The following is a 23538-nucleotide window of genomic DNA, read 5'->3' on the forward strand; positions in this document are numbered from 1 at the left end:
CTGTCTGTCTGTTAGCCCAACAAATATTTAAGTCACATTTTTCTGAGGTACTAGTGAACAGAATGGTATGACCACTTTTTAGCTCACCTGGCCCAAAGGGCCAAGTGAGCTTTTCTCATCACTTGGCGTCCGTCGTCCGTTGTCTTCGTCCGTCGTCGTTAACTTTTACAAAAATCTTCTCCTCTGAAACTACTGGACCAAATTTGACCAAACTTGGCCACAATCATCATTGGGGTATCTAGTTTAAAATATGTGTCCGGTGACACGGCCAACCAACCAAGATGGCCGCCATGGCTAAAAATAGAACATAGGGGTAAAATGTAGATTTTGGCTTATATCTCTGAAACCAAAGCATTTAGAGCAAATCTGACATGGGGTAAAATTGTTCATTAGGTCAAGATCTATCTGCCCTGAAATTTTCAGATGAATCGGACAACCCGTTGTTGGGTTGCTGCCCCTGAATTGGTAATTTTAAGGAAATTTTGCCGTTTTTGGTTATTATCTTGAATATTATTATAGATAGAGATAAACTGTAAACAGCAATAATGTTCAGCAAAGTAAGATCTACAAATGAGTCAACTTAAGGAGTTATTGCCCTTTATATTCAATTTTTAACCATTTTGCGTAAATTTTTGTCATCTTTTACAAAAATCTTCTCCTCTGAAACTACTGGGCCAAATTTGACCAAACTTGGCCACAATCATCATTAGGGTATCTAGTTTAAAAAATATGTCCAATGACCCCGCCCGCGAACCAAGATGGCCGACATGGCTAAAAAATAGTACATAGGGTAAAATGCAGTTTTTGGCTCATATCTCTGAAACCAAAGCATTTAGAGCAAATCTGATGAGGATAAAATTGTTCATTAGGTCAAGATATATCTGCCCTGTAATTTCAGACCAATCAGGCAACATGTTGTTGGGTTGCTGCCCCTGAATTGGTAATTTTAAGAAAATTTTGCAGCTTTTGGTTATTATCTTGAATATTATTTTAGATAGAGATAAACTGTAAACAGCAATAATGTACAGCAAAGTAAGATCTACAAATACGTCAACATGACCAAAATTGTCAATTGAACCCTTAAGGAGTTATTGCCCTTTATGGTCAATTTTTTACAATTTTCATAAATTTTGTAAATTTTTGTAAATTTTTACAAAATATTTTCCACTGTAACTACTGGGCCAAGTTCATTATTAGATAGAGATAATTGTAAGCAGCAAGAATGTTCAGTAAAGTAAGATCTACAAACACATCACCATCACCAAAACTTAATTTTGTCATGAATCCATCTGTGTCCTTTGTTTAATATGCACATAGACCAAGGTGAGCGACACAGCCTCTAGTTTGTACCTGTCAGACACCTACCTCTTGTTTGCTGATACTTAAAATTTTTCAATATGTTGAATGAACTTTATAAATTTGGTCGCACATTTTACCAGCGCTACTGAATAGAATATTCAATATTTGGTCAGCAGCACAACAGTGATGAGTTAAAATTTGTGAGCACTTTTCAGATCTGTCAAAAACCTAGTTCCTGTTTTCCGATACTTTAGGTTAGGAATGGCAGTATTTATACACAACAATGTGTGTATTCTTCTTTGATTTAATTTAATTGTTTTTGAAAATGAGAATGACCTCAGTTTTCATATAGTCAACTGTTCATTTTATCACCCCACCACTAGTTGAATGAATAAGGAACAATATTTTAAAGAACAATGAGAAACCTAATACAAAACTTTGGAGTTTTTAATGTCAAAGAGTAAATTTTTACCTTTGTAATTAAAATCATTGATACACAAAAAAATATTGCAGTGAAGTTCTATCCTAATGATTTTCAGAATAGGAATAATCTAAATTATTGTGTTATGGTAATTTAATGCTTAGGCATAATTTTTTTGTTTTGAATTTTCTTTGGAGTTCAAAATTTTTGTTATTTTACTTTTTATACGACCGCAAAAATTGAAAATTTTTTGGTCGTATATTGGTAAGACGTTGGCGTCGTCGTCGTCGTCGTCGTCGTCGTCGTCGTCGTTGTCGTCGTCGTCGTCGTCTGGCGTCGTCCGGCGTCGTCCGAAGACACATTGGTTTTCGCACTCTAACTTTAGTTTAAGTGAATGGATCTCTATGAAATTTTACCATAAGGTTCAATACCACAAAAGGAAGGTTGGGATTGATTTTGGGGGTTATGGTACCAACAGTTAAGGAATTAGGGGCCAAAAAGGGGCCAAAAATAAGCATTTTTGTAACTTCCAGACATAACTTGTGTGTTAGTGTATGGATCTCTCTGACATTGTACCACAAGGTTCCATATCACACAGGGAATGCTGGGATTAATTTTGGGGGTAATTGCCTCAAAATATTAGAAATAAGGGGCCAAAAAAGGGGCAAAAAACAAGCATTTTTTTAGTTTCATGACAATAACTTGTGTGTAAGTGTATGGATCTTTCTGAAATTGTACTACAAGGTTCCATATCACAAAGGGAAAGCTGGAATTGAGTTTGGGGGTAATTGCCCAAAACGTTTAGGAATAAGGGGCCAAAAAGGGGCCAAAAATAAGCATTTTTCTAGTTTCCAGACAATAACTTGTGTTCAAGTGTATGGATCTCTCTGAAATTGTACCACAAGGTTCCATATCACACAGGGAATGCTGGGATTGATTTTGGGGGTAATTGCCCAAAACGTTTAGGAATAAGGGGCCAAAAAGGGGCCAAAAATAAGCATTTTTCTAGTTTCCAGACAATAACTTGTGTTCAAGTGTATGGATCTCTCTGAAATTGTACTCCAAGGTACCATACCACAAAGGAAAAGCTGGGATTGAGTTTTGGGGTGATGAATCATAAGGGGGTTCAAAAAATTTGGGGGGGGGGATTTTTTTTTTTTTCCTTTTTTTTTTCTTTTAAAATTTTCCATTTTAAGTTGGTTATTTCTGTTTTATATTTAAAAGCAAATAATAACGATATGGTAGGAGATACACACCAAACAGGATGTGTAAATTATTATAAAATAAGTATTGTGCAATAGCAAGAAATTTTCAATTGCACAGTATTGCACAATAGCAAGAAATCTTCAATTGCACAGTATTGCGCAATAGCAAGAAATCTTCAATTGCACAGTATTGTGCAATAGCAAGAAATATCCAATAGCACAATATTGCGCAATAGCAAGAAATTGTCAATTGTACAGTATTGCGCAATAGCAAGAAATATTCAATTGCACAGTATTGTTCAAAAGAAGATACTTCGTATAAATTGCTTATTTCTTGACCAATTTCAATGGGGTTTTATTCTTGAATTCTTGGGGTTCTTTAATATGCTGATTCTAACCGTGTATTAAGTTTTTGGATTTTGGGCCCCGTTTTTAAATTGGTCCACATTGAGGTCCAAAGGGTCCAAAATTAAACTTTGTTTGATTACATCAAAAATTGAATTATTGGGGTTCTTTGATATGCCAAATCTAACCGTGTATTTAGATTCTTAATTTTTGGTTCTGTTTTCAAATTGGTCTACATTAAGGTCCAAAGGGTCCAAAATTAAACTTAGTTTGATTTTAACAAAAATTGGATTCTTAGGATTCTTTGATATGCTGAATCTAAACATGTATTTAGATTTTTTATTATGGGCCCAGTTTTCAAGTTGGTCCAAATCGGGGTCCAAAATTAAACTTTGTTTGATTTCAACAAAAATTGAATATATGGGGTTCTTTGATATGCTGAATCTAACCATGTATTTAGATTTTTGATTTTTGGGCCCCATTATCAACTTAGTCCACATTGAGGTCAAAAGGGTCCAAAATTAAACTTTGTTTGATTTCATCAAAAATTGTATTCTTGGGGTTCTTTGATATGCTGAATCTAACCATGAATTTTGATTTTGGATATTGGACCATAATAGTTGAATGTCCAATTTAAAATTTTTAAGTTCTTAGACCACATTCATTCTGTGTCAGAAACCTATGCTGTGTCAAATATTTAATCACAATCCAAATTCAGAGCTGTATCAAGCTTGAATGTTGTGTCCATACTTGCCCCAACTGTTCAGGGTTCGACCTCTGCGGTCGTATCAAGCTGCGCCCTGCGGAGCATTTTATTATATGGTATTTTTGTTATTTTACTTTTTATTTGGTATTGTTGTTATTTTACTTTTTAGTATGATAGTGTTTGAAATGTTATCAAAATTTTAATTGCAACAAATCTAACACATTGTAGAGTAATCTATGATTTTAATAACCATTTTCATTTTTGGAAAGAAAACAAAATTTATACCATAACATTTATTTACAGGAGAGTTGCATGTTGTTTCCAGGTAAAATGGACAAATGGTAATTTCCTTTATATTATCTACTAACGTTTACATTTGTTTACAGGGCAGTAGCTATACTGCGTCAGGCTTCAGCTACTAATCATGTTGTCATGGTGATATGTAGAGATCAAATAGCAAGGTATGATGGGAATTCTCAAAATAGCTTGTAGATTATGAATTTAAACTTTTATTCCTTTCGACTCATTTCATAAAAAATCTTACGAGTAATTGAGAAAAATTACTCCTAAGATATGAAAATTTCATTATAACTTATGATCAATTTTCGTCGTAAGATTTTTCGTGAAAAGAGCCCCTGATGTATATTTGATTTTATAGGGGTTTTGTTTTACTTTCTTTTAAAAATGTCGCTGAAAATTCATCTGATTACCAATTAATAACTATTGTTGGAACTAAAAGATAAGTGGAAGTTGTTACCTAAAAAAATTTTAAGTAACAGCATCTTGTGAATTGAATATATGTATTTTTTCTATGCATTTAATATTTATATTTATTATTATATAAATTTTAGAGGTATATGCATCAATGGTGGAAAACATAGTAAAGGTGCTTTATAAGCTTGCTTCTATGCTAACAGTCAAACAAATATGATTAAAGTAACACAATACACATTCAGATTTATATATCAATTCAGATCATTTTATATTGAGTAAAACTAATTAACCGTAATTATAGATTATCGTTGGTTATCTCAACGAGATTGATTTTCTTGCTTGAGCCGGTATGGCGAAAGCGAGAAAAGCAATCGAGTTGAGATGACCAATGATAATCTGTTTATTGCTATTTTACCTATGAAGACGTTGTTAATTTCCTTGACAACGGCACGTGTTCCCTTAGTTTCTAGCGATAATTTTCATATCACTCGACTCCGCTGAGAACGGAAATTATCAGTCAGCAAGATCAAAGGAAAAATTCGTAAAATAGCGATGAATATAGATTCCACCACTGTATCAAGTGTGGTACGATATTTATCCACTCGAGACAGTTAGATTTTCAAATTTAAAACGTGAGGCTTGCCAAGCGTTTTAAATATTTTAAATTTAACTGTCGAGAGTGGATAAATATCATATTGCACAAGATTTGGTGGTGGAATCTGTTTCTCTAATGATTTTTAAACAATATGCAGACAAAATCAATCCTTCTTTTTGAATGATCTGCAAAAAGATGTGTTTTTTATGTGTGACGTCATCAGGCATGGTTGCCTTTTTTCATGATGTCAGAATAGGAAATTCAGTGGAAAGCAAGAAAATTTTACGTCATAAATAAGAATAATCAATTGGACAGGAAAAGGATAAATCGTGTAAGAATTAGAGAAATTGATTAAACTATTCCATGCCTCAATTAATCAATTGCGATATGAGAAAATTGAAATTAATTGGTGTTATAATGCTTTTTGTTCAGAATTTAATGCAAGTTATAGTTGATATAGTACATATATATCATTGCTTTTTTGCCAAAAAAAAAACAACATAAAAAAATCATAATTTACAGATATTGATGCTTAAAACCATAAAAACGGAATTATATTTTTTTCCAAGCATGTTTAATTGCACAAGTTCAAAGCTCATCTTGTGGTGGGTTTTTAAAACAAACCAGGGAAAAACAAGAGTTTTAAACATATTATGTACCTAGAGACAGTCCATGTATAAGAAATTTTTTTTCTAGGAATTAGTTGTTTGTTTTTTACAGGAATGAATTCCAAGAGATAATTGAGAAACAAAATGGGTACAGTTTCCCATGTACACCTGTTCCAAATGATTCTCAAAACAAGTCTACATCAAGGGCAACAACTCCATCTGGATATGGTAAGCAGATAGTCATCTTAATCATGTGTCAAGTTATTATGTTATTGGTGTTAATTTATTTATTTATTCTTTATGATCTTTGTAGAAAAAAAGGATGCAAACAAAGAGATATTCAGCTAGATATCCCAGTCTTTTTCCATGGCATATGCATGGCTAAAAGATCATTCTGAAAAATCATATCTGATAAATGTGTAAAATGTATTTCTTTTAGAATAAATTTTCTTGATTTGTAATGTCTGTTTTTTATACCCCCGCTTTAAAAAAAGGGGGGGGGGGGGTATACTGTTTTACGTCTGTCTGTCCTTCCGCCAGTCCATCAGTCCCATGAATATTTTCGTCGCATTTTTCTCAGGAACTACTTAACAAGGATTTCTGAAATTTGGTTTTAGTGTTTATATAAGTAAGTTACACCGTGTGATACGTTTTCAGATTCATCACTCAACAACTTCCTGTTTACCGAACACTTGTATTATTTTACACATGATAGCCAAGTTGAAAATTTTCGTCACATTTTTCTCAGGAACTACTTGATAAGGATTTCTGAAATTTGGTTTCAGGGTTTATATCAGTAAGTTACACCGTGTGATGGGTTTTCAGATTCATCACTTAACAACTTCCTGTTTACCGAACACTTGTATTATTTTACACATGATAGCCAAGTTGAAAATTTTCGTCACATTTTTCCTAGGAACTACTTGACAAGGATTTCTGAAATTTGGTTTCAGGGTTTATATAAGTACTTTACATTGTGTGATGCGTTTTCAGATTCATCACTCAACAACTTCCTGTTTACCAAACACTTGTATTATTTTACACATGATAGCCAAGTTGAAATCTTTCGTCACATTTTTCTCAGGAACTACTTGACAATGAATTCTGAAATTTGGTTTCCGGGTTTATATAAGTCAGCTATACCGCGTGATGTGTTTTCAGATTCATCACTCAACAACTTCCTGTTTACCGAAATATTTTGGCGGGGTATCATCAGTGAGCAGTAGCTCACAGTTTTACTTGTTTTTTTCTGTTAAGAGTAGAATGAAATTTGATGTCATGTTGGTTCATTTTGGAAGACATGGTTGGTAGTTTAAAAATTCTGGTAAACCATGCAGTATATAATACCTCTATTAAATATGTAATCATTTCAGGCACAGATACTCATAGAAAATCCCCAAATGTAGACCAAGATAGTTCTCTCAGTGATGGCAAAAATAGTCCCAGAGAAATCTCAGGTTCCAGTTCTAGTCCCAGATATTCTTCGCAGGTAATGAATAAGCCAGGTTTTACTGTAAAATAGCACAATTTTATTAAAAATTTCATCAAAGTTTTGTTATTACGTACTAAACTGGCCTATTGTGATGTACAAATTGGTAAAGTTTCACATATTTCACATGTTACCTGGAATCCAACTAACTTGATCAGATTCATTTCCTCTATACAACTTCACCACTGGTAATTTCTGTATTAAATTTTGTCATCTTTTTCAGTGCTTTGCTGCTGTCATGATCTATAACATACACTTCTTTAATTCTCTGTTGATTAATTTAGAATTCATTCAGAAACTAAGGGATCATAGATTTATTCTTACGAGGAAGCTCCGAGCATGCTCTGAGGATGCTCGGAGCTTTTTTAGTAGGCTCTTCTCAGCAGTTTATGTGACAATAATTATCATGATCCATTAAGATGTCAATCAAATCTATAGCACTTCTATAATAAGGAAAGTAGAGCATTATAGAGGAAGCTCAATTAACACCTGTGTAAACATCTGGTCTATTCAAACAAATCTTGCATCAATTTTACAAAACTATAAAATAGATGAGATATTCTTCAATATTACTGTACAATACTTGGAAAGAAATATCAAGTCTTTACAGAAAGAAAATGTTTTTACAACATTTTCTTAATATTTATCCTTCTTTTTCAATACACACGATACAAAAAAAATATTCAAATTTTATATTTCAAATATAAATATGTTTTAAATTTATACTATATAAAATGAAATATATAGTCATCAAAGACACAAACTATGGTAATTGATTTATAACCATACTACCTAAACATAGTACATTCAGTTTCATGCGAAAAAGGGGTGATCTTTTTTAATATCCCATTTAATTTGACAGTTGTTGGAAATTAACCCTCCATTTTATTGCAGAAAAGTTTTTTTTGAGTTGCAAACATGTATCTTGGGTGTTTCAAAGCAATTAAAATATTCATTTTGTAAACAGGGAAAAAAGGGGGAGAGAATTTGATTGGTTAACTTTTGGTGATGTTTACTTTCTTAAATGCACTGAGAAGTAATGTTATATTTTTACTGTAGTATAGGACAGGATAAAACTTTATTCATGTCAAGTATTTCTTTATGTAAAACATAGATAAATTCTGCAAATTTTTTTTGAAAATTACCAATTGAACAAAGACTTATAGGGGGAAAATAATTTTACTCATGCCAAGTATTTCTTTATCTAAAAAAAAAACATATTACCATTGTTTAGTTAGAGGCATTACTTAAATAAGTAATTTTCAAAATTACCAATATAAGTTATGTTGAAAATGAGTCCGTTTCAAATATTACTTCTATATCATAAATAAGTAACTTCTGTTAATATTATTTTTATAGGTGTCCATTCATACTGGTTTTACTAGCTTTAACAAATTTTACAGACATCTGGTTATTTTCCTCATGAAATATAAAACTATTTAAATCCTCCACAAGCACTAATTGCCTTTCTGATGCCACACTTCTTAGTCAAAGATTGGCCTCTTGGGGCTATTAAAATATCATTTCCCCTTAAAATCTTAGAGATAGACAGATCTAAATAAATGGAACCTTGTGATTTAATTATTATAATAAGACTTGAAGTTATTTATAATTTGAATCTTAATAAAAAACAATTACATATGTTCCTTAAATAATTGTAAGTTCTAAGTTTTTTGAAGTTGTATAAAATAATTTTTAAAAGTAATATTTTTGTCATTATTTTAAAAATAACCTCTCTATACTCATCTCAAATTGGATAAATACTTAATTTTATTTAATGAAATAATATAAAAATTCATAAAAACTACATTTAGTCCATGCTTCATTTGACATTTAAAATAACTTGAGTTATTAAATAATTTTTAAAAACAGAAAATACCTATATAAGTAACAAAAAAAATAACTTGTTAAGTATCGCCCCCTGACTGTTGTTTGTGTCTTGATAACTTTTATGTAGCATATCATATAATATAAACTATATTTAAATTTTATCATGTAATTATAAAATTTGAGAATTTTTTCATAATAAAAAAAGAAATGATTATTAAATATAAAAAAAAATATTTAAATGACTTTTACTTTTAGTGGAGACTTGATATTTCTTTCTTAGCATTACACAGTACTGTTGAAGAATTTCTAATCTATTTTATAGTTTTGTTAAATTTCATGCAAAATGTATTTGAATAGACCAGATGTTTACACAGGTGTTAATTGCGCATCCTCTATAATGCTTTACTTTCCTTATCATAGAAGTAATGTAGATTTGATTGACATCTTAACGGATCATGATAATTATTGTCACATAAACTGCTGAGAAGAGCCTACTTAAAAAGCTCCGAGCATCCTCAGAGCATGCTCGAAGCTTGCTTGTAAGAATAAATCTATGATCCCTAAATGCAATTAAGGCTCTGTTGATCTAAGATGATTTGGCCATTGTCTTTATATCCTATTTGGTAATGTTGCTGTTCAAATATTCAAGAATATGTACTTTCCTGAGCTGTAAAATTTTGGAGTTTTAGCTTTTCTGATGAAGGTAAACTCTACAATTCTAACTTCCTCAAGGAAAGTTTAACTTAGGTTTATTCGACTATTCTTTTAGGACCCTTTTTGGTCATGTAGCTGTTCAAATATTCAAATACATGTATATCCCATGCTTTCAAATTTTGGGGTTTTAGCTTTCCTGACAAAGGTAAATTCAGAAGCACTTAGGATACACTAAAGGTATTAAGTCTTTCTTTTGTTTAATATATTGCAAATGGGACATTATATTTAAAAAACTTTTGCATTCTTCCATCCCTCTAACCCCCTTTTCCACAGCTATTTTATATATTAAGATTTATCTTTAATATTACAAATTCCAGCTGGGATCTTTATATAAAAATGAGGGTATGTGGTATGATTCCCAATGAGACAACTATCTACCAGAGTTAAAATGAAATGGTAGTAAGCAATTATTAGCCTGCGTACAGCCATCAACAAATAGAGAAAAACCCATACTGTATAGTCGGCTATAAAAGGCTCTGACATAAAAATGTGATACAATTCAAATAATGAAAATAATGGCCTAATTTATAACAAAACAATTTACAAAAAACAAATATGACAGACATGAACCAATGACAACCACTGAACTACAGGTTCCTGACTTGGGACAGGCTCATAAAGAAGGGGTTCACATACATGTATATTTAACTTTGGAAAGTTTTGTGTTCATTCTTTTCAAAAAGTTATTTCTGTATTAAGCTGTAGGTATATTTATCATCATTTTAACATATTGTGATTTTCTGATATGTAGATAAATGGCAGTAGCAGTAGTGAGGACCATGTAAAATGTAATGGGGTTCCAAAAAGGACACACAGTGATCCACAGTATCGCATAATGATCCCAAGTATGGCCTCAACTCCACAGGTCAAAGGTTAGTATTAATGTGCTATAATGTGCATCAATAAGGACACACTACAGGAATCTTCAGTGTTGCATAAAGATTTTGAGACTACTTAAAAGGGATGTACATGTATATTGTGGAATTTTAGATTTTTATGAAATTATATCATCTGAATATACAAAATGACAGCCCCACGCATCAGTGGAGTTCTATTCTAGATATGATCATGCTACATATGTATATTAAAGAACACAACTGCAAGATAATATAAAAAAAGAAGCCATATAGAGAAACAAAATCAAACAAATATTGTCATACATAGTAGTGGTATGTGTTATCTTTTGCAAAAAACTTAATTTAAAATGGTTTTTTTTTCCAACTACAGCCGCAACAATCCTAAAAGAATACCGAAAACCAACTAATTTTCTCAAGCGATTTATTTTTGTTACTTTCTTGAGTAGAAAAATAATGCGAAAAGATATTATCACAAAGATGTAAAACTTAGATATCTCCTTATACAAATACATAAAAAAAAAAAAATTTGCGAAGCTTAAACTTAGTTGTTGTGATGTAGTCTAGAAAGGGCTAAACGTAAAATAAATTATTTGTGAAAAAAAAAAAATTTGTTTACAGTAATTTAGATAAATGAATTTGATGACATTTGTTAATGAAAATATTTTTTCACTTTGTTTATAGGTTCTGTTAGTTCCAGACCAAGAGAGAGTTTAAGCTCTCTATCATCCATGTTACCCCCAGAGGACATATCTCCTGTACCTGGGGTCAGACCCTTGCATGGGTTATCAAACAGCGACGCATCATCAGTTTTCACTCACCAGAGTCATAGCCGATTACCAAAGTCCAAAGACATGTCACAGTCACGCAAGCTGTCACTAGATCCACATGTACGATTAAAGATAGACAAATTGGAAGTTGTGAGTATTAGATATAATGAATATTATCATATTTCTGAAAAGGTGATTGCCGTGATACAGCCTTTTTGTGCTGAGGCGGCTTATAGCAAACACCAATCAATCAATCAATCTAAAAAGGTGAAAGATCAAAGTTTTTAGGGTTTTCCAGTTGAGTATAATATATATTGATGTGAATACCAGCCTGTGTTTACTGATATTCCAGGAAAAATATGAAGAGGGGGGGGTTGGACACTTTTTTGTATACCCTACCACCCATAATTTTTATTTTCTTTTGTTACAGAATTGTTTTTGCTTCCATCCATATTACCCACAAATTAAAGTATTATGTGATGTCCAACCCTGATATACATTTTTTTTCTTGGAATAGCCCTTATGAAACCTAAATATATAGTTTAATATGTTGTTCATGTAGTGTTGTGGTTAGAACTGTTGAAAATGAAACACAAGATGATAGAAAGAAAGAAATTCCTACAAGAAACCTAGGTTCAAATATATTTTGTCGGCATGGCAAATATTTTCAATACTTCCAACTAAAATCTAAGGACTGTGGATTCATTGTTATTCGTGGGATGCCATTGATCAAAGATTTCGTGGGTAATTTAAACGACAAATTTAAATGTTCTGTGAAGTACAAATTTTGTATAGGCTTACATGCAGACTTTGGCAACACCACCAATTGAAATATCCACGAAAATATTTATAAGTTTTACCTTAATCCACAAAAATTGGTACTCATGAAAATAAATGAATACACATTAAGATAAGAAATGAGGTCATAATTTAGATATATCACCTCAGTAAATATCCATAATACAGCTGGTAATAAAGGTGAGATAAATTATTATTTAATAACCTGTAGCAGGTTAAAAAATTGAGTGAAGTAGTGTAAAAAGTAAGACAAGATGGATAACTAAGGGAGTTAAATGATTTTCAGATTTAATAAACAATCACAAAAAATGCTCTGGATAGGTCTATCACTTAAAAATAATGTGTAATTTGGATTGTTTGGCATTTGTCATTTTGGGGCCTTTTATAGCTGGCTGTGTGGTTTTGCTCATTGTTGAAGGACGTACGGTGACCTATAGTTGCTAACCTTATACATCATTTGGTCTATTGATGAAAGTTGTCTCATTGGCAATCATATCGCATCTTATTTTTCAGTCTCCCAAACAAAGTTTGGGAAGACTTATTGGTTTTGCTCAGTTATTATTATTATTATTCGTGCTCTTCCGCCACTTTTTTTAATGAACTTGTCCGCACCATTTCTCCAAAACCGCTAGTCAGATTTACTTAAGGTTTCACAATATGTTGGATTAACATGTCTAGTGGTGCAATCAGGGTTTCGTTTGTGCATTGGGGTCTAAAAAGGGGTACTTTGAGGGGTAAAAAGAAGGGAGGGGTTTACTATAGAACCCTATGGGATTTTTTTTTTTTTTTTTTTTCAAATGATTATAACTTAAAAAACATTAGTGATAGACACAATCTTTATAAATGAAAATGTTCTACATGATAAAGCACATCTAATGAAATAAAGGGTTCGTCCCCAGGGGTCACCCCACCCCTGCCATTTGACAAAGTTGTAATATCTTGTAAGTGGTCAAGAACCCCACCCCTAAACCATATATATTCCGGTTAGTCATGATACTGCACATTAAATGAAATAAAGTATTAGTCCCCAGGGGTCACCCCCGCCCCCTGCCATTTGAGAAAGTTCCAATATCTTGTAAATTGTTGAGATCCCCTCCTCTAAACCATATATATTCTGGTTTGTCATGATAAAGCACTTCAAATGAAATAAAGGGTAAGTCCCCAGGGGTCACCTCCACCCCCTGCCATTTGAGAAAGTTCTAATATCTTGTAAATGGTTGAGATCCCCTCCCCTAAACCATATATATTCCTGTTCGTCATGTCACAAAGATTCTAATGATATATAGGGTCAGTCCCCAGGGGTCCCCCCACCCCCAATGACCTAATATCTTGTAAATGGTCGAGATCCCCACCCCTAAACCATATATATTCTTATTCGTCATGCCAAGAAGATTGAATGATATATAGGGTCAGTCTCTAGGGATCACCCCCACCCCCTGCAATTTGATAAAGTTCTAATATCTTGCAAATGGTTGAGAACCCACCCCTAAACCATATATATTCCTGTTCGTCATGTCACAAAGATTCGAAAGATATATAGGGTCAGTCCCCAGTGGTCCCCCCACCCCGATTGATCTAATATCTTGTAAATGGTAGATATCCCTACCAGTAAACCATATATATTCTGGTTTGTCATGCCAAGATGATTTGAATGATATACAGGGTCAGTCCCCAGGCATTACTAATGCATATAACTTTACTGGACTTTGCCCAATGTCAGGCGAACCTGGGAATGACAAATTATGGGAGCTTCGTTTGGGAGACTTCGTAACAGCATCCTGTTACAATAATTTCTTGTTATATTCTAGGCATTACAGTATCTTGGTCTGGAGCCCAGTGCTGAACAACAGTCAATAATGAGAAACAGGCTACATGTGGACTCATCTGGGACTGTCAACTATGGAGGTTTGTATATGTCATTCCTATGCTAGGATTTCTTAGGGCTATTCCATTAAAATGTATGTCGGAGGGTAGGAAGGGAAGTTTAATTATTGAATGTGGGTGATGGGTCTTTTTTCAGTATGCGTCTATTACCATTATGCAAAATTATCTAAAAAATGGTTCTTGGTTGTAGGGAAATTTTGAAAGTGCCTTCCTACCCTCCCACATACATTTTAATGGAATAGCCCTTATTGTTCATGGGGTACTTATTTTTATGGATTCTTGGATAAATATTAAATACAAATTTAAATGTTCAATAGAATAACATTTCTTACCAGCTTGTATGCAGAAGTGTTAAAACTAGGAATTAAATTTTGATGGAAATATGTGAATTATACAATCCACAAAAATTAGTACCCGTGTCCATTAATTACTGTGGATTCATTTTTTTTTTTTTTAGAGAAATACGAGCTAACAGAAAAGAAATGATATGAAATAAGAAGTTTTAAAAGGAAAAGAAAATTGTGATTAACGGAAATATATAGATATATAATTTCTCTTTTTGCACTCAATTAGGTGTATTAACACTGAGAGTCAAACCTTAGAGTTAAGTGTGAATGTTTTATGGATTTGAATATGCAATGAGTCAAAATCACCGGAAATAACATATTGACCTTGACTTTAAAGTGTGAATGATCTTTTCATTAAATTTTTGTAAATGAGGAAATATTATAATTGAAAAATAGGATTCACACCTTGGTTTAAAGTGTGAATAATCTTGTTAAGGAATATAAAGTGATATTTGGGATATGAATGAAAATAAGGAATCGTTCCTTGGTTTTAATATGAATGAAACTAAGATCTCACTCCTTGGTATTAATATGAATGAAAATTAAAAGTCACTCCTTGGTATTAAATATGTGAAAGATTCCTTCTATATAGGGGAATAAATGACGGAAAGTAAGAGGACACAATGTTGGATAAATCGCTTTTAGCACTAAGGTTATGTGGTTGTGTATCTTAATCTTAAATGACCACAAGTCAGCTAGACAGGGATTAGGCCCCAAAACAGGTTTGCAGAGCAGTCAATATATATATTTTTTAAGAAGGTTTCAATAAACACACACATATATGTTTTTGGCCTAAACTCCAAAAAAGTACCATAAAAATAAGTAAAAAGTAAATAAGCTCAACATCAGTTTTATAAAATGTCGTCTAAATTTGGAAATAAAGACGTTAATTGAACACAAAGTTTACACAGAACACAACTGACAATAATTTATTGTATAATTCGTTCCACTGTGCAAGAGTGCTAACACATGATGGCAGAATAATTTTAACAAACATTTTAACAACAAAAACATTGTATTTTTATTTTTATTCTATTTTATTTTAATAGTCATTGATAGTTTACTTCCATATATACTTACTTTCACTTTCTCTTTCAATTGCTATTTATAACGTTACTCACCATAGCAACATTGTGACGTTTTAATTTTCTCAACCTGATTTTGTACCTCAGCATGATTTTATGTATTGTTTTCTATCCTGATGATGGTGGCGTAGCCACCGAAACATGTCGATCTCAATAAATTACTGGAGCATTCCTTAAAGTGTTGTTGTTTGTTACTGGTCCTTCTACATTTTATAAGTTTTATAAATTGTTTAAAACTTTTGCGTTTTAGATTTTGTTGTGATTGCAAAGGAAGTATTCCGTCATGAGTTAGAAGAGCGGAACATTACAACAGGGACTATGTTATTTGCTGCCAGTGATCTGACTGATTTAGTTGATCCTCCTCCATTCAGACCAGAGGTATACACTTATATACAACAATACTGTCTTATTTTTAGGACAGATGAAGAATCCAGTGAAAAAAAGTAAAATCTAAGGACACGTCACATGCAGTGTCCACTAGAAGTCAACTTTTAAAAATGAATAATTAAAGTATGTCACAGGCAATTATTTCTTACAAAATGCATAGTGAGTATAGTCTATTGTCAGACTGTTCTAAAAATGTGGAGAAATAAACAAAACATCAGTTATTCGATTTTTACCTAGGCAAAGTTAGACATAAATGCAATTTGTATACTCCTCCTTACAGAATCTTGTGTTCTTTGGAGAACATTTCAATCCATTTTTCTATGATTCAGTATCGATTAAAAACAAAATTTGTGAAACTTCATAGTGAATAAGGATATATCTACAAAATAAACACAAAATGTAAACTTTTGTTTGTTCCTTGAATTAAAGTAGGTGAAAACACTGTCAAAATAGATGCAATTTGGGTACCCTCACGTTATCTGCATTATAACAGAGCTATTTAGAAGCTTTATAGGTATTAAAACACTATAAAAACCAAAGGTCAATGTCCAAAGGTCAATGTTTGGTCTTCTACAGTGAAAAAGTGTCTAAACCGTTAGTCAAGCTCTATGTCACCCTGAATCTCGACATTTTGTGTTCCCATTTAATATGTTTATTGATTTTAAATCTTAATAGTTGTTTTTATTACTGTGAATTCATTAAATTTGTGGGGTACCTATTTTTGTGGATTTCGTAATTAAAGGGAAACCACAAATTTAGATTTTCAACAAAGTACAATTTTCAATAGGCATTTATGGGCCAGCTGAAGGACGCCTTCGGGTGCGGGAGTTTCTCGCTGCATTGAAAACCCATTGGTGGCCTTCGGCTGTTGTCTGCTCTATGGTCGGGTTGTTGTCTCTTTGACACATTCCCCATTTCCATTCTCAATTTTATTGTATGCAGACATTTGACAAACCATGAAGTCAAATACACATGAAATACAATTTTTCCTTATTCTACGAAAATAAACGAATCTGGAGTACTTTAGATATATTTCAAATTGACTTCGCTAGAAAGCTTGGTTAAGATATGTATAATATTAGTGATAGGATTTTTTGTGTTATCGTTAAAATATTTATGGACTATTTTTTAGATGAGTAACATAACAGACATTCCAGAAAAAGAAGATATTGAATCGCTTCGTCTTGAAAGGGATCAGTTGAGAGATGAAGTTCAAAGGTTAAAGGTAAGGTCTTGATCTCAGAGTCAAACAGCCTAAAAATATATAGAATGCTGAAATATTGGATATTTCTTCTGAAAACATATTGTTTCATATACCAACTGATGAGATTCTGCCTTGTCAGCTCATAGCTTGTATAGTCCTGTTCACACTATGGAAAAAGAATGTCCACATGAGCTGCAGTGTAACCTAAAGTCACTATGTTTTGTTTTTCTATTTTAAGGATGTTCGCTACTCTGTTTCAAAATAACAAAATTTAAAAAAAAATGTTATAAATTAGTAGTATATAAATAAAGGAACTATAAAAGCAGAAATAAATGAAGGGTCCGTGTGATTGTTTTCTAGATATAAGCCATTGAAAATTTGGCGGGAAAATGATTCTCTCTAGATTTTTCATACATTTCACATTGGCACCTTTTTTCTTTCAAAAAGTATGAAAAAATAACAAAGATTTAATAAGATTTTCAAAGGTGGCATTTTAAACTATTTGTAATCAAATTATAAAAAGAAAAGTAGGGGTTAGTGGGCAATTTTTTTTAATGGCACTTCATGGATGAAACCAGAGGATTCCGAATATCTGACAAAAAGTCAAAAACAAGTGTAGCGATCATCCTTAATACCATAAATAGAAATACATAATTGAAATTGAAAAATCTCATTACTTCAGTTCTTGAATTATTTAAATAATTTTTACTTGGTGAAATCAAAATTGAAAAAAGTTCATTGATATCACATTATTAATGTTTCATTTAAAAGAACCTAGCAATTTTGTTTTAAAAAATAACAGTTTGTTAGATAGAGCTTTGTAAAAATTTAAATGCAAATTATAAGTGGCAAGAACCCATTGACTAAGTTATTTTTTTCAGTAGTTAGAAGCTATTAAAATAAACAATTTTTGTACATTACAGAATGCTTTAAGTGAAAAAGATCACTACCAAACTGTTGCTGAAGGAGAGTTGGCCAGAATTAAAAAGGTGAATATTTTCATTCATATTTCCTTGCATATATGTTATTTTGATTTTTTAAAATTAATATACTTTTTTCAATGTATTTTCAGCTACGTTTCAGAGTTTACTTAATTTGATGTGTGTTGACATCTAGTGAACATAATGATATGGCTCGATTTTTTAGCATTTTTTTTGTAACTGTTAAAGATATTACACTATGTGTACTTCAGTTCTTAACAACGAGTCACATGTCAACTTTGGTCAAGTTGGTCTGCTTTTAATAGAATCATAGCCAATAACTTTCTATTGTTTTTTTTCCCCAAGACGACACAAACATAGTTTTTCAATAATAATTGTGGAGACAAGCAACTCTTTGAGAACTGTATAAGTTCTATAATGTAATATGTGATTGCGTCTAATAGATATAAGAAGATGTGGTATGAGTGCCAATGAGACAACTACACCACTTACTGCACTTGAATAGATATGAATAAAAGGAAATATGTGAAGTATGTCAATGAGACAGTAACCCAACAATAGATAAACACAAAAGATTTCAAACTCTGAATCATACTTAGTCTAGAAAATTTGTAAATAATCAACATATTACTAAAGGTCAGTAAATTACACCTCCAAAAACATTATTCTTTAATTGTAAATTATATACTGTATATCAGGAAGTTTTCGTGTGTCCAATTTTTTTGCCATTTTTGTCGAGCCTGCGACTTTTGTCGCAAAAGCGACACATAGCGATCCTACATTACGTCGTTGGCGTCGCCAGCGTCTACAAATATTCACTCTGTGGTTAAAGTTTTTCAAATTTTAATAACTTTCTTAAACTATCCTGGATTTCTACCAAACTTGGGTAGAAGCTTGTTTATGATCATAAGATAGTATCCAGAAGTAAATTTTGTAAAAAAAAAAATCCTGTTTATCCGTATTTTACTCATAAATGGACTTAGTTTCTCTGCCAGTTAACATTACTTTTACTCTGTGGTCAAAGTTTTTCAAATTTTAATAACTTTTTTAAACTATCCTGGATTTGTACCATACTTGGACAGAAGCTTGTTTATGATCATAAGATAGTATTCAATAGTAAATTTTGTTAAAAAAAAAATCCTGTTTATCCATATTTTACTTATAAATGGACTTAGTTTTTCTGCCAGTTAACATTACATTCACTCTGTGATTAAAGTTTTTAAAATTTTAATAACTTTCTTAAACTATCCTGGATTTGTACCATACTTTGACAGAAGCTTGTTTATGATCATAAGATAGTATTCAAAAGTAAATTTTGTTAAAAAAAAATCCTGTTTATCCGTATTTTACTTATAAATGGACTTAGTTTTTCTTCCAGTTAACATTACATACAGTCTGCAGTTAAAGTTTTTAAAACATTTATTGTCGAGCCTTCGACTTTTGTCGAAAAAGCGAGACATAGCGATCCTACATTCCGTCCGCGTCGTCGTTGGCGGCAGCGGCGGCGGCCACAAATATTCACTCTGTGGTTAAAGTTTTTAAAATTTTAATAACTTTCTCAAACTATCCTGGATTTCTACCAAACTTGGACAGAAGCTTGTTTATGATCATAAGATAGTATCCAGAAGTAGTTTAAAAAAAAAAAATACCTGTTTTTCCACATTTTACTTATAAATGGACTTAGTTTTTCTGCCAGGAAACCTTACATTCACTCTGTGGTTAAAGTTTTTAAAATTTTAATAACTTTCTCAAACTATCCTGGATTTCTACTTAACTTGCACAAAAGCTTGTTTATGATCATAAGATAGTATCCAGAAGTAAATTTAAAAAAAAAAAAATCCTGTTTTTCCGTATTTTACTTATAAATGGACTTAGTTTTTCTGCCAGGAAACATTACATTCACTCTGTGGTTAAAGTTTTTAAAATTTTAATAACTTTCTTAAACTATCCTGGATTTGTACCAAACATGGACAGAAGTTTGTTTATGATCAAAAGCTAGTATCTAGAAGTAAATTTTTATTAAAATTTTGTACTTGTTTATCCATATTTTACTTATAAATGGACTTAGTTTTTCTTCCAGTTAACATTACATAAAGTCTGCAGTTAAATTTTTTAAAACTTTTATTAGATTCATAAACTATCCTGGATTTTTACCAAACTTGGACAGAAGCTTCTTACAATAAAAAAATTGTATCGAGAGGGATATTTTTATTAAATTTTTTCCTCATCTCATCTTTGTTGAGCCTGCGATTAACAGCAAAGTAGGCGAGACACTGGGTTCCGCGGAACCCTTACGTATTTTTAGGTTCATAAACCATCCTGGATTCTTACCAAACTTGAACAGAAGCTTCTTACATTCAAAAGATAGTATCTAGAGGAAAATTTTTGATAATTATTTCCCCATTTTTGTTGAGCTTGCAACTAACAGCAAAAGTAGGCGAGACACTGGGTTCCGCGGAACCCTTACGAATTTTTTGGTGGAATACTTTTTACTGCCAATATTTCACTGTTATTCAAATGCAATGCTTTTGAATGTACAAAAATGAACAAAGTGAAAATTAAACTGGCCCTTTTAAGGCACAAACTGAAAAAAACAACCTGATGTACAATATTAAATATGCATGTTGTGAATAAGTCAGGTGCTTGGTAAAAATAGTTGGGTGGAGGCTGGTTTGTTGTACGATACAGGTGTCAAATGTACATCTTTTTATTAACAGAGAGCCATTGGAGCAGTTGATGAAACAAGGTCACTCAGAGACAAAGTACAGCTAGCTGAACAGGCTCAAAGGGCTGCTAGAAGTATGGAACAAGATTATGAGGAAGTTGTCCAGTTATTAGAGAAAGAAATTGCTAAACTTAAGCAACAGTTAAGATTTCAAGGGGTAAGGTTATATATATTACCGTTCCTACTCGCTTATTAGTAGGAAAATTGGGAGTAAAATTCATAATCCAGAGAGGGGGGCCGACTAATAGACAAGATCTAGCGACCAGAGGAAAAATCCAAGCTTGAGAAAAGTGGTCAGGAGTGAATTTCCTGGTCAAAACTACGTTTTTGATTGCCAAACCTACATAAATCAATAAATAAAAAGTTTTTGTTGAAAATAAATGACTACAATACTGTCTTTGTGTTTTATTTGTTCCATGGTAAACATTTTCTGCAAATTCGTGTTGAAATTCTACTGTTTCCGGTTTGAGTATTGATTTTCATGGTCACATGGTTTTCCTATAAACCCAAAAGAAGAGCCAAGAACCAAAAATGAAAAGGAGATAACAATGTACCAAATATGTGAAAGGATGTTTTCAGCAGAGTTATTGTGTCATTATTGTGATATCATGATATCAATTCAATGCTTATAAATCATATAATAATCAAAAAATAATTTTAAGATTCATTCCCAAAATCAAAATATTATTCATTAAAGTGTCTCAGGTAAATAAAAATTACAAAATTGATTGACAAGCCAATATAATCCATTGATAACCCCAATTAAGAGACAAAGAGTTGTATTTACTAAAGGTGTGAAAACTATCAGTGATAGGTAAACAGATGACACTAATGAGTTGGAGTTAGTTATTTTAATATATTGATTAGCTTCACTTAATTTTTTTAATCCTTTAATCATCACAATATAATAAGAATTATGAAGTGTACATGCTCATTTAACACCGAGTTATGTATGCTGTGAAAAATATTTTCATCAAATGTTGATTGACTTTTAATTTTTCAGGTTCATATTGGTTTATATTCGCTTTTCTCAAACAATAGGTTGTTAGTCATACCCTACAAAATCATTGATGCATTACGTAAACAATACATGGCTAATCAAACATTTGAACAGTGAACAAAACAAGAGAAATGAATACATCTTTATTATTAACAGCAATATAAATTATCATGATGAGCATCAACTAAATTCAAACCAAACAAACATTAATGCAGAAATGAATATTATTCCTGGATTTGCATTGGTTTTACCGGCGTTCAGTTACTGTCAGCTGAAAAAAAAAATGCCCAAATTTTGTCCGACTTATATGAGGGTCAAGACTAAATCCTTAGAATTTGGAGCTGAAAAGGGCACCCGACTTATAGTAGGATCGACTATTAGGCGAGTTTCTACGGTAATAATTAGCCTAAATGGTACATATATGCACTATACATGTTTTAATCAGTAGCCATAGTGTTGAATATTTATATCATTCTTAAAGCAGTTTTGACCTGTTGAATAGATTTTTATTATGCACCACCTACGATAGTAGAGGGGCATTATGTTTTTTGCTCTGTGCTTCCGTTCGTTCCTCCATCCGTCTGTTCGTCCGTCCGTCCTTTCGTCCATCTGTCCGGCTTCAGGTTAAAGTTTTTGGTCAAGGTAGTTTTTAATGAAGTTGAAGTCCAATCAACTTGAAACTTAGTACACATGTTCCTTATGATTTGATGTCAAATTAGAGTTTTTACACCAATTTCACTGTCCACTGAACATAGAAAATGATAGTGCGAGTGGGGCATCCCTGTACTATGGACACATTCTTGTTAACCAAACATTGATCAAATATTTTCATATGGGATGTCATGCCAAATCTCATTGTCAACTTCTAGAAAACAACTTGACAGAATTCAACCAAACTTGTACAGATTTTACAACCAGACATGAATTTGTGCAACTGCTATTTGAATAATTATTTTGGGATTCACTTTTCCCCACAAAATCCCCAAGAATCAGTACCACTGAAGATAAATCTAAAGTGTGTGTCACCTTACATGTCTTAAGTAATTTCTGTAAATGAGAACTTTAAATACTTTGACAGGAAGTTAATCCAGCTACACAACAAAAGATAGCGGTGTTGACCTGCCAGTTGAGAAAGTCAGAAGCAGGGAGGAAGACATATGAAGTGGCTACAGAAAAGTTGTTACAGTTTGCAGAGGTAAATTTGAGTGATATTCATGTATTTATGGACATTATTTTGTGTTATTATTTCCAAAGTACTGGGGATTATCTCCCTTTGTCAAACAATTTCTTTTTTGTATTGGATTATGATGATGATTGAGAATACAGATTCAAGCGTATTTCAAATTTATTAAAATTTTTCCAAGGTTTTATTTTTGCTTATATCCCCAATAAACTTCAATTGTAAATTGTTATATTTAAGGGAGAAATGGGTAATAGTCAGGAACAAGACAAATGGGAATATGAAACCTTGAAAATAGGTTTCAACTTTGAAATTGCAAAATTTAATCTATGCTAAAATAAAACAATTTTACAATATCTTGTTTGCTGTTGCGTTAGTTACCTGCATTTAAATTTAATTTAACTATGTTTCATTGGAACATGAAAATTTATTCTATG

At 32.1% G+C, this 23538-nt stretch overlaps 1 protein-coding gene across 2 annotated transcripts in view; it reads left to right on the top strand.

Moving 5' to 3' along the window:
• The window catches only part of LOC127716456 (syntaxin-binding protein 4-like), a 52956-nt gene that overhangs the window by 10200 nt on the left and 19218 nt on the right, over positions 1 to 23538 (top strand). For both annotated transcript variants that reach the window (XM_052222671.1, XM_052222672.1), the window contains exons 6-16: positions 4363 to 4437; positions 6006 to 6121; positions 7267 to 7382; positions 10678 to 10798; positions 11465 to 11700; positions 14157 to 14253; positions 15915 to 16042; positions 17184 to 17276; positions 18179 to 18244; positions 20914 to 21078; positions 23000 to 23116. In XM_052222671.1, the coding sequence (XP_052078631.1) occupies positions 4363 to 4437; positions 6006 to 6121; positions 7267 to 7382; positions 10678 to 10798; positions 11465 to 11700; positions 14157 to 14253; positions 15915 to 16042; positions 17184 to 17276; positions 18179 to 18244; positions 20914 to 21078; positions 23000 to 23116 (1330 nt within the window). The remainder of the gene's footprint in view (positions 1 to 4362; positions 4438 to 6005; positions 6122 to 7266; positions 7383 to 10677; positions 10799 to 11464; positions 11701 to 14156; positions 14254 to 15914; positions 16043 to 17183; positions 17277 to 18178; positions 18245 to 20913; positions 21079 to 22999; positions 23117 to 23538) is intronic.

The sequence above is a fragment of the Mytilus californianus genome, unplaced genomic scaffold, assembly GCF_021869535.1.
Source record: "Mytilus californianus isolate M0D057914Y unplaced genomic scaffold, xbMytCali1.0.p SCAF_9, whole genome shotgun sequence".
Classification (NCBI taxonomy): domain Eukaryota; kingdom Metazoa; phylum Mollusca; class Bivalvia; order Mytilida; family Mytilidae; genus Mytilus; species Mytilus californianus.